The 13,014-nt window shown below is 39.4% G+C and overlaps 1 protein-coding gene across 4 annotated transcripts in view; it reads right to left on the bottom strand.

Moving 5' to 3' along the window:
* The window catches only part of BCAR3 (BCAR3 adaptor protein, NSP family member), a 116,267-nt gene that overhangs the window by 885 nt on the left and 102,368 nt on the right, over positions 1-13,014 (bottom strand). For all 4 annotated transcript variants that reach the window (XM_043575602.1, XM_043575604.1, XM_043575603.1 and 1 more), the window contains 2 exons: positions 10,906-11,017; positions 2,783-2,995 (listed from right to left, as the gene is read on the bottom strand). In XM_043575602.1, the coding sequence (XP_043431537.1) occupies positions 2,783-2,995; positions 10,906-11,017 (325 nt within the window). The remainder of the gene's footprint in view (positions 1-2,782; positions 2,996-10,905; positions 11,018-13,014) is intronic.

Below are 13,014 nucleotides of genomic sequence, written 5' to 3' on the forward strand. Positions count from 1 at the left end.
TAAAGTACCTTGTTTTGTTCTGTTTTTACAGCTTTCTTGATGTACAGTTTATGTGTCATGATTCTGCAGTTTGATTTAGAATACCCTGTACAAGTTGTAGAACCATCACCACCACTTTTAGAATATTTCTGTCACCCTCACAAGTTACCTAGTGCCTCTTTGCTTTCTGTTGCTATTGTTTCACCTACAGATTTGATAGAAATGCAAACCTACAATGTGGCCTTTAGGTCTGGCTTATCTTGCACCATGTTTTTGAGAGTATTCCATGTTGTTGCCTGTTATCAATTCATTCCTTTTCACTGCTGAGTAGTATTCAGTTATACAGACATTCCACGTTTTGTTTATCCATTTACCAACTGATAGATTCGGACTGTTTCCAGTTTCTGGCTGTTATGAATACTGTTGTAAACATTTGTATATAAGTCTTTGCGCGGACATGTGTTTTCTCTAGTAGAGGAATTACTGGGGCATATGGTAAATCTATGTTTATTTTAGAGAAACTGTCAAACTCTTTTCCAAAATGGTTGTACCATTTTATATTCTCACCAGCTCCAGCTTCTCCACAAGCTGCCAAATCTTAGTATTATCATTCTTTTTAAATTGTAACCATTCTAGACAGTATTATCTCACTGTGGTTTAAATTTATATTTCCCTAATGACTAATGCTTTGAACATCTTTCTGTGTAGTTATTTGTCATTTGAAGATCTGCTCAAGTGTAGCATCTATTCAAATCTTGTTTGTCTTCTTAATGAATTCTAAGAGTACTTTATACAGTCTAGATATAAATCCTTAATTGGATAAATGTTTAGCAAATATCTTCTTATAGTCTGTGGCTTGCCTTTTTACTTTCTTAATGGTATCTTCTGAAGAGCAAAATTTAGAATTTTGATTCATCAGCATTTTTTGGTGTGGTTCAGGCTTTTTGGGTCCTAAAATAGCTTTGCTAATCCAAGGCCACAGTGAATTTTCCCTATGTCATCTTATAGGAGCTTTATACTTTAGCTCTTACATTTGGGTCTGTGATCCATTTTGGATTAATTAATGTATATGGTATGCAGTAAAGATGATTCATTTTTTCTTTTGCATATCATATCCAATAGTTCCAGCACCATTTGTTGAAAGACTAAATCCAATGAATTTCATTGGCACCTTTCTCAAAAATATATTGACAGACATATGTGTGGATCTGTTTCTTGACTCTCTCCCTCTGTTTCATAAGAGAAGATCTGCTCTACTTAAAGCCAAGAATATTCAGTCAACTCTATTAGTGAAGTAGAGACCAACAGCCAAAGAGTCAGACAGGCTGTGGTTCTCATCTTTGATTACTTCTGGCTTAATCTGCTCTGTCCTTAAATATATCTCTACCATCTAGATTTATAGGATCTTTGTGGTTAAGAATAGAAGCCTTCTTTGTCCATCCTTCCATGTGAAGCCAGAATATCTTTGACAGATAACATCCTGGAGGCCAGATGACGACTTCCATTCATTCAGTTAACATGCTTTGAGTCCCTGCCTTGGGCTGGGTATTTGTTAGTTGAGTAAATCTCTGCTCCTACTGGGTTCATAGTTACTTCCAGCAATGGGAACTTGCTATATAAACCTGTAGCAGGATTAACTGAGAAATACCATTAGATACCTTTAAAGTGATTTGCTATAGAGAAGCTTAAAGTGCTTTTCTCAAAACCCATTCTAATATATTGGCTTAGGCAACATCTAGGGTAGTATAGTTATTAGCCTTGTATAAATAGGCACTCTAATATCTGGTGAATTGAATTATGTGCTTTTATTTTTTGAATCCTACACTGCCAACTGTGGAGAACTTTCTGAGGAAAAACTTGAAACAGGTATGTAGTTCTTAAACCTACAGCAGATACAGTATAAATTGTTTAGACCCAAATTCTGGTTCTGAAGCAACAACTTTGTGGTGAAATAAATAGGCCTCTCCTGCCCTATATAATTTTTTTCTTAACTTTGTGGATATAACTTTAGGCCCTTGAAGAATTTCAGAAATACAGTGAAGAAGAGAAAATAGTCATTCCTGATAACCACCTTGAGTAAAGCCTTCTTTCTCGTACCTGCTTCCTAAATGGTCTTTTTTGCCTACAAGCCTTCAGCTCTCCAGCCTCCCACACACAGATGCAAAATTTAAAATAAATCTGACCATGTCATGACACTTTCCCATGTTTAAAACCCTTAACAGACTCTTTCTCAGCTGCAGTCCTACAGGGAAGGCCTTCCCACCTCCATCCACCTCCTTCAGTCTAGGTGGTCATTACTTAAGGCACACTTTACATGAATCCAGACCTAAGTACTGGTGGTTTATATTTCTCTCCATGCTGTCTCTGCAGTGCCTTTACCTGTGTTGGACCCTCTGATGCTATGCTAAAAGCAGGAGAGCTCACCTCCCAGTGTGACTGGGAAGAAACAGGAATGCAGATAAATGAAGTCACACAGAAGTCTAACTCCCCATATTGGCCCATCACATCTTCAAATAGCTCCGATCAGGAGTTCTAATGATAGGTAGGCTGACCAATTCTTTGTTGACCCTTTCTCTCAGCTTATTCTATGCCACTGACACAACCGAACACATAAAAAAGGATAAACAGGACTCTCAAGTCACTTAGAGATTAAGAGAAAGTAAGGATTCATCGTAAGAAATGGAATTTCATGCCTTAATCTTTCCTATTTGGTCTTTTCCTGAGACCATCCATGCTTTTTCAAAGTTCCTTCATTCTAATCACTCTGCAGAGTAGAGAGTGGCCTATAGAACATAGCTCTTACCTTCCAAGATCCTCTCGGCGTTCATCCGGTAGCTGTCTGCAGCCTCTGCCATGAGACGGGCTGTTGCCAAGTGGTTCAGCATAATCTCACAGCTTTCGTCATTTTTTTCCCACATGTCAGTTCCTTCAAAAGTGACCTCCTGGCGCTCCATTAAGGTCACAAGAGGCATCAATAGTGGGACTGATATTTTGTTGGGGGGAACACACGTAGACTCTGAAACAGGGTAAAGGTTTTCTATGTTATATTCTTTTTTCCAAGTTAAGCAAAGACAGTTCCAATTCAAGATGGTGACGTAGGAGGAGCCTGTGCTTACCTCCCCCCAGTGGGCACACACAACTCTGCAGGTAAATATGGAAATTCCTCTGGAAAAAAACTAAAAACTGAGCAACTCCTACATATCAGGTGAACAAAACGTGGTCCACATCGAAGCAGGTAGGAGAGGTCAGGACTCAGTCTTGTCATAAACCCCAACCCTGGCACAGCAACCCACAATTGGGAGAGAACTCAAAACTTGCAGCCTCCTTGCGTTTAAGACCTGCACCAGGGGCGCCTGGGTGGCGCAGTCGGTTAAGCGTCCGACTTCAGCCAGGTCACGATCTCGCGGTCCGTGAGTTCGAGCCCCGCGTCGGGCTCTGGGCTGATGGCTCAGAGCCTGGAGCCTGTTTCCGATTCTGTGTCTCCCTCTCTCTCTGCCCCTCCCCCGTTCATGCTCTGTCTCTCTCTGTCCCAAAAATAAAATAAACGTTGAAAAAAAAAAAAAAGACCTGCACCAAAGAGACAAGCCCCCAAAACATCTAGCTTTGAAAATCAACCCTGCATACATCCACAAGACCCACAAGTCTGAGACAATCTGAGAAAGAGCTCTTAAAGGGCTTGTGTGCTCAGACTCACCTGCCCCACGGCTCACCATGGAGTTAGCCAATTAAGAGGGGCTCAATTAAGCTGGGGCTCAGCTAATCTTGAAGAGTTGGTCTGAAGAGCAGGCATTAATTTAGCACACAGCCAGGGATCCGCTGGCTGGCAGGCACCATCTTCACATTCTTCCTCTGCCTTGTTCTAGCCGACAGGTGCCATCATTTTTTCTTGCTTCCTGTGGGTACCATCTATATGCTCTCCCTCTACCAAATTCCAGAGTGCCAGTATCTCCAGAGGGGAGATTTTACATACATCTGGTGTCTCCATTTTTGTGGCTGTTCCTCATGATACACCCCTGACCACTTGGCTCTGAAGGCCAAAGGGACTTGTGATTCCATGTCTCACAACTGTAACAACTGGAGAGACAGACACCCCTAAGGCACAGCACAGACAGCTGACTGAGACACATCCCCAGTCTTTCTGGGAAAGAAGCCTATTTGCTTGTCCTGGAGCTTTGGCCCGAGGGGTGGGCTTCATGTTTGGCACACAATTGGGGCCTACAGAGATGCTCCCAGATAATGTAGGGTTGTGGACACCATCCTTGCACTCTCTTCTGCCTTGCTATAGCTTCCTGATACCTCTCAGAAGGGAGCTAGCTAATACATTTCTTTGAAGCCCTTTTTTTGCAACTGTCACCCAGGAGACACCTCCAGATTACCTGGCTCTGGTGGACAGTGGGGCTTATGCTTGCATTCCCACAGGATTATATATATTTGCATACTTTAAAAAACTGATGCCTGAGGGTCTGGCTTCCAACTGACCAAATCTAGGTGCTGAGACCCTCCACTTTGGGACACTGACAGGTCTTGACATATCTGCAACTACTGGGAGCCATGAAATATAGAAAAAAGACTGCTTGGACAAACATAAAGGTTAGACAACCAAGAACTAGGTCCGGGTTGAATGATAAGGTTCATCTCCTACATGAGGCCACTTCTTCAAGCCTGAGAGAGGTGGCTGTTTCATCTAATGCACAGAAACCAACACAAAGAGGCAAGCAAAATGAAGAAACAGGAATATGTTCCAAATGAAAGAACAAAACACAGAAGAAACCTTAATGAAATGGCAATAAGTAATTTACCTGATAAAGAGTTCAAAATAGTGGTCATAAAGATGCTCACTGAATTTGGGTCAAGAATAAACACAGTGAGGATGTCAAGAGATAGAAAATATAAGTACCAGACAGAAGTCACAGAGCTGAAGAAAACTGAAAATTACGTGAGAGGGTTTCAACAGAATAGATGGAGCGGAAGAAAGGAGTAGTGAACTCAAAGACAAGACAATGGAACTCATACAATCAGAGCAGCAAACAGAAAAAAAAAGAAAAACGTGAATATAGTCTTCTTGATGACATTCCATAACTCCCTTAAACTAACATTTGCATTATAGGAGTCCTAGAAAAAAAGAGAAAGGGGCAGAAAACTTACTTGATGAAATAATGGCTGAAAACTTCCCTAACTTGGAGAAGGAAATAGACATCCAGATCTAGGAAAGCCCAGAGAGTTACAAATAAGACCCACCCAATTAAATTGTCAAAAGTTAATGAAAAGGAAAAAAATCTAAAAAGCAGTAAGAGAAAAACGTGTAATGTACAAGGGAACTACCATAAGAGTCTATCAGCAGATTTTTCAGCAGAAACTTTAGAAGCCAGAAGGGACTCACACAATATATTCAAAGTGCTAAAAGAAAAAAAAAACTTCCAATCCAAGTATAATCTATCTTGCAAAGCTATCATTCAGAATTGAAAGGGAAAGAAAGAGATTTCTAGACAAAAGATAAAGGGGTTCATCACTACTAAACTGGCTGTACAAGAAATGTTAAAGGGACTTCTGTAAGCTGAAAAGAAAGGGTGTTAATTATTAACAAAACATATAGAAGTACAAATCTCACTGATAAAAGTAAATAGTAAAGATGGATTAATCACTAATAAAGCTAGTATGAAGGTTAAAAGACGGAAGTGGTAAAAAGATGTATAATGTGACATCAAAAACAAAACATGTGGGGGGCACCTGGGTGGCGCAGTCGGTTAAGCGTCCGACTTCAGCCAGGTCACGATCTCGCGGTCCGTGAGTTCGAGCCCCGCGTCGGGCTCTGGGCTGATGGCTCAGAGCCTGGAGCCTGTTTCCGATTCTGTGTCTCCCTCTCTCTCTGCCCCTCCCCCATTCATGCTCTGTCTCTCTCTGTCCCAAAAATAAATAAACGTTGAAAAACAAAACATGTGGGAGGTAAAAATGTAGAGATTTAGAATGCATTCAAACTTAAGTTGGTATCAACTTCAATAGTAGACTGTTATAAATTGTTAAATGTAAGCCTCAAGGTAACCAGGAAGCATAAACCTACAGTAGACACACAAAAGATAAGGAGAAAGGAATCCATGCATATCACTAAAGAAAATCATCAAGTCACTAATGAGGTGAAAAAGAAAGGGGCAGAGAGGAATGATAAAACAGAAAATAATGAAAGCAAGTAATGAATGAAAACAATGAAAAATGGCAAAAAGTATACCAATCAATAATTAAATGTAAAGGGACTAAATTTTCAAGACATACAGTGACTGAATGGATAAAAAAAAAAAAAAAAAGACCCATCCTTATGCTTCCTACAAAAGACTCACTTCAGATATAAGTACACACACAGACTGAAAGTTGAAGAGATGGAAAAAGATAATTGTGCAAGTGGAAACCAAAACAAAGCTTGAGGAGCTATACTTATACCAAATAGGCATTAAAATGAAGACTGTAATGGGGCGCCTGGGTGGCTCAGTCGGTTAAGCGGCCGACTTCGGCTCAGGTCATGATCTCGTGGTCCGTGAGTTCGAGCCCCGCATCGGGCTCTGTGCTGACAGCTCAGAGCCTGGAGCCTGTTTCCGATTCTGTGTCTCCCTCTCTCTGACCCTCCCCCATTCATGCTCTGTCTCTCTCTGTCTCAAAAATAAATAAACGTTAAAAAAAAAATTAAAAAAAAAATGAAGACTGTAATAAGAAACAAAAAAGAGCATTACATAATGGTAAAGAGATCAATCTGATAAGAGGATATAACATTTGTAAATATTTATGTACCCAACATAGAAGCACCTAAATGTATAAAGCAAATATTAACAGACCTAAAGGAAGAAACAGACAACACCACAATAGTAGAAGACTTTAATACCCCACTTACTGGACAGATATCCAGATAGAAAATCAGTAAGAAATAACTACCTTAACAACACATTAGATCTGATGGACTTAACAGATATATACAGAGTATTCCATCCGAAATCAACAGAATACGTATTCTTAAGTGCACATGGAACATTCTCCAGGGTAGATCATATGGCAAGTCACAATACAAGTCTTAAGAAGACTGTAATCCTATCAAGCATCTTTTCTGACCACAGTGGTATGAAACCAGAAATTAATTACATGAAGAAAAGAATAAAATTACAAATATGTGGACGTTGAACAACATGCTATTAAACATCCAGTGGGTCAAAAGGGAATTAAAAGAATACCATGAAAATCGAGAAACAACATACCAAAATCTATGGGATGCAGAAAAAACAGTTCTAAGAGAATTCATACTCATTAATCCCTATCTCAAGAAACAAAAAAAAAAACCACAAACATATTTTACACCTCAAGAAACTATAAAAAGAACAAACAAAGCTGAAAGTTAATGGAAGGAAACAAAGATTAGAACAGAATGAAATAGAGACTACAATGACAATAGAAAGTATCAATGAACCTAAGAGCTGGTTCTTTGAAAAGAAAATTGACAAACCTTTAGCTAAAGACTCACCAAGGAGATGACACAAATAAAATCAGAAATGAAAGAGAAGTTTCAATTGAAACTACAGATAAACAAAGGATCATAAGAGACTACAATGAACAATTATACACCAACAAATTGGACAACCTAGAAGAAATTAATATGTCCCTAACAATATACAACCTACTAAGGTTGAATCATGAAGAAATAGAAAATCTAAACAAACTTATTACCAGTAAGGGATTGAATTAATAATCAAAAATCTCCCTACAAACAAAAATCCAGGACCAGATGGCTTCACTGGTAATTCTACCAAACATAAATGAATACCAATCCTTCTCAAACTCTTCTGAAAAATAGAAGAGGAGGGAATACTTCCAAACTCATTTTATGAGGCCAGCATTACCTTGATACCAAAACCAGACAGGGGCTCTACAAGAAAAGGAAATTACAGGCAATATCCCTGATGAACAAGGATGCAAAAATCCTCAACAAAATACTGACAAGCTGAATTCAACAATACATTAAAAAAGATCATATACTATGATCAAGTAGGATTTATTCCAGGGATGCAAGCATGGATCAACATATACACACCGATCAATATGACACACCACATTAATAAAATGAAGGATAAAAATCAGATGATCAACTCAATAGATGCAGAAAAAGCATTTGACAAAATTCAACATCAATTTATGATTAAAAACACTCTCAACAAAGTAGGTATAGAAGAAACATACCTCTACATAATAAAGATCATATATGACAAACCTACAGCTAAATCATACTCAATGGTGAAAAGCTGAAACCTTTTTTTCCTAAGATCAGAAGCAAGACAAGGATACCTACTCTCAGCACTTTTATTCAACATAGTATTAGATGTCCTAGACTGAGCAACTGGGCAAGAAAAAAAATAAAACGCATTCCAACTGGAAAGGAAGAAGTAAAACTGTCACAACTAATACAGGAATTCAGTAAAGTTGCACGATACAAAATTAATATACAAAAGTCTGTTGCATGTCCATACACCAGCAATGAACTATCAGGAAGAGAAATGAAGAAAACAATCCCACGTACAATTAAATGAAAAAGAATATGTGGGAATAAATTTAAGGAGCTGAAAGACCTGTATACTGAAAACTATATGACACTGATGGAAGAACTGAAGAAAACACAAAAAATGGAAAGATACTCTGTGTTCACGGTGTCCATACTATCTAAAGCAATCTAAGATTCAGTGCAATCCTTACAAAATTCCACTGGCATTTTTCACAGAAATACAGCAAACAATCCTAAATATGGGGGAACCACTGAAGACCCCAAATAGCCAAAGAAGTTTTAAGAAAGAACAAAGATGGAGGCATCATACTTCCTGGTTTCAAACTATATTCCAAAGCTATAGTAATCAAAACAATATTTTATTAGTATAAAAACAGACACCTACATCAACGGAACAGAATAGAGAACCCAGAAATAAACCCATGCATTTATGGCCACTTAATTTATGACAAAGGAGCCAAGAATGTTCAATGGGAAAGGACAGTTTCTTCAATAAATGGTACTGAGAGAACTGAAGAGCCCCATGTAACAATGAAAATCAGACACTGTCTTACACCATACACAAATATCAACTCAAAATGGATTAAAGACTTGAATGTAAGACCTGAAACCATAGAACTCCTGGAAGATAACATAGGCAGAAGCTTCCTGACATTAGTTTGGCAATGATTTTTTTTCTGATAGCAAAAGCAAAAATAAACAAGTGGGACTATATCAAACTAAAAAGTTTCTCCACAACAAAGAAAATCACCAACAAAATGAAAAGGCAAACTACTGAATGGGAGAAGATATTTGGAAATCATATTTGATAAGGGGTTAATATTCAAAATATATAAAGAATTTATACAAGTCAACAGCAAAGCAGAAAGAAAAAAAAAAAACACCAATGAAAAAGGCAGAGGATCTAAATAGACATTTTTCCAGAGGAGATACAGATAGTCAACAGGTATATGGAAAGGTGATCATCAGGGAAATGCAAATCAAAACGACAATGAGATGTCACCTCACACTTGTTAGAATGGGTATATCAAAAAGACAAATAACAAATATTGGAAAGGATGTGGAGAAAAGAGAACCCTTGTGCACTGTTGGCAGGCATGTAAATTAGTACAGCCACTATAGAAAACAGTATGGAGAGTCCTCAAAAAATTAAAAATGGAACTACCATATTATCCAGCAGTTCCACTTCTGGGTATTTATCTGAAGAAAACAAAAACATATTGAAAAAAATATCTGCACCCCATGTTCACTACATTATTTACAATAGCCAAGATATGGAAACAACCAAAGTGTCCACTGATGCGATGAATGGATAACGTGGGTATACTTATATACATATTTATAAATACACACACACACACACACACACACACACACACTGGAGTATTACTCAACCATAAAAATAAGAAATGAGGGATGCCTGGGTGGCTCAGTCAGTTGAGCGTCCAACTCTTGGTTTTGTCTCAGGTCATGATTTCACAGTTTGTGGGTTTGAGTCCTGTGTCGGAATCTGTGCTGACAGTGAGAATCCTGCTTGGGATTCTCTCTCTCCCTGTCTCTTTGCCCTTCCCCTGCTCATGCACTCTCTCTCTTTCTCTTTCTGTCTTAAACTTAAAAAAATAATAAATAAATGAAATCCTGCCATTTGGGACAACATGAATGAATGGACCTTGAGGGCATTTTGCTAAGTGAAATATGTCACAGAAAAAGATCAATACTGTAACTATATATGCATATCTTACATATGTAATATATGTGTCAATACTATGATCTCACTTATATGTGGAATCTAAAAAAATGAAACCAAAAACCCCAAAAAGTTCCTGAGCTTATGGATATAGAGAACAGATTGATGGTTGCTTGAGCCTGGGGGTTATAGGTGGGCAAAATGGGTGGAGAGGGTCAAAAGATACAAATTCCCAGGTGCAGAATAAAAAAGTAATAGGGAGGTAACGTACAGCACAGTGACTATAGTTAACACTGCACTGCACATTTGAAAGGAGCCAAGAGAGTGGATCTTGAGAGTTCTCTTCACAGGAAAGAAAAATTTCATAACTGTGTATGATGTAGGTATTGATTGGATTGTGATCGTTTTGCAGTATACACAAATACTCACTACATCGTACACCTACAACTAATATAATGCTACATACATTACACCTCAATTAAGAAAGGTAAGCACAGAATGAGATGACTGGTAGCCCATGTCGTGTTTTGGCAACTGCAGTTCTTCTAGAAGTGATGCTGTCATCTGATAAAAAGCCTTGATGATCCATCAACAATCCTACAGATAACTTGGGTATCATATGTCCGGCTCAAGGCTTTGATCAAACCAGAGCAGACGTGACCTAATGGTCTCACAGACACACGCCTGCTTGTGCTGACTCTGCACTCACCTCTGCCTTCATGCAGGATTTTGCTGAAAGGCTTCAGCTGTTTCTCATAGAGGATGGCGGTCTGGGTGTATTGGTGCCGGAGGGCAGTCCATGTTTTTTCTAATCTTGTGATCTGGAAGAAAGACAGGTGTGATCATTTTGGAAAAGGCTCTCTTTAAAATAAAGTCAAAGCAGTTGAGAGCATCGTTTAGAGAAAGGCTAACCCCCATCCCACCCTGTTCTGTATTGCTCTGATGGCCCATCCAGAGGCAGCTCAGTTTCTTCTGTGTGTGCAGGAATCTTTGCACACACACATATACACAACTTTTGTATATAAAATGCATCTCATACATTACACATTTTTTTCCATAGAAGTAGTACAAAACAAGCACAGACAGCCTTATTTTGTTAAACTTCTGCATGAAGTTCCACTTTATGGATAAAGTTTAGTCTCCCAGAGAGTTTTAGAAATTTTTTTCCATTATGAAAGTACCTTGTGAAGATTTTGCAAATGTGTCTATGTGTGAAAATATCTGGGGGATAAATTTCCAGAAGTGTAATTACTGGGTCAAAGAATACATGCATGGTAAATGTTGATGGGAATTGCCAACTGTCCAGAGGTTATATTGATGAAAGCATGGACGAACAGAACATACAGCATTTTAATTTACTCGTAATAATGTCTGAGACACAGAGAACACTGCCCGGACCATATGATGCCACTACTCACTCCTTTATCGTTTGTTTTAGAACAGTCAAGGCCAATACCTGCCACTGACTCTGACTGCTCTGAGACAAACCACCCCCACTCATACCATAAAACCAGCAAGCCTAAGCATCTGAGGTTTTTTACATGAAATAAGAAAGAGGAACGGCACTAATACTTGGGGGACAAGGGCCAGCTCTGTGTTGGGTATTTGAGGAATTTCAATTAATCCTCACAATGCCCCGCGAGGCAGTATTTTGGCCTCGTTTTACAGATCAGAAACCAGAAGAGAATAGTTAACTTGCTCCAGGTTTTATAGCTGGTAAGAGATTCATTCCCTTGGCCTCTAAGAGCTGCATTTTCCCAGAGGACGGTGTGAAGCTACCAGCACTCGCAGGTCTACTGGGACAGAAAAGACACTACTTGTCTTCCTCTGGCCACCCCCTTCTCAATGTGCCTTCTCTCCCCTCGCCCCCCCACCTCCTGTGAAGTATCTGCCTTTCTGAAAGCAGTCCTGGTCTCTTGTCTGGGCCCATCTGCTGGATGCTCTTTCCTGATACTAGAAGCTACAAAGAGAAGACATGTTGAGCCTGTAGTATAGGGACAGGTTTGGATGATGATACACAGGAGGGATGTGATTCTCCTCTTGGCTTTCCCTGGGTCTGCCACTTCCCTCCCCCAGCAGTGCCCTAGCTCATTGCAGGGTCCGGAATATCCTGGAGGACCAATGCCATCAGGAAGAGTCTGATGCTGCTGGAGGCTAGGGAGCCACCTGCAAAGGCATATTAGGTGCTCGGGGAGAAGTCCCTAATTGCTGAGTGTGATGTCATGGAGGGCAAGCACATGATCCCTCAAACATCCTCTTTGCTGCTCTCAGAGAAAGCTCTGAGCTGGAGGGTGACAGACACTCAGCTTACTCTGTCTGTTGCCTCAGCCTTCCAAAATTACAGGCAGTTTTGGCTAAGAAGAAATAAATATGATACAAATTAGAAACAACGTGAGTGAAAAATTATAACCTCTATTATAGGAGTCAGTATATCATGAAAATACATCTAGATTTGCTTATTCTAAATATGGAGCCTATGAAATTCCAGTATGTCTAAAGAGTTTTCAAACTGTTAGAATATTGTAATAGGAACTGACCCCCCCCCCCAAATTTCCTTGTGATGGCATTAAGTTGTTCAGCTTGTTTTTAGGGTGACCTTGCTTTAATTCATGGCTAGACCTTGCTCAAATGTGCTCTGACTTACAGGACATGTGACTGTTAGCTGTCTCCCCTAGTGGCAGTGGTGGATTTTCAGCTGTGGTTATGAAACAGCCAAGCTAAATGACCCACCCCGTGGTTTTGGTGTTACTGGTCGCAGACTGGGTTTATGTAGGACTAGAGGAGCCTGAGGGCGAGATTTTAAACGCCTAGGGCTTGC

The sequence above is a fragment of the Prionailurus bengalensis genome, chromosome C1 (genome assembly GCF_016509475.1).
Source record: "Prionailurus bengalensis isolate Pbe53 chromosome C1, Fcat_Pben_1.1_paternal_pri, whole genome shotgun sequence".
In the NCBI taxonomy this organism is placed as follows: Eukaryota; Metazoa; Chordata; class Mammalia; order Carnivora; family Felidae; genus Prionailurus; species Prionailurus bengalensis.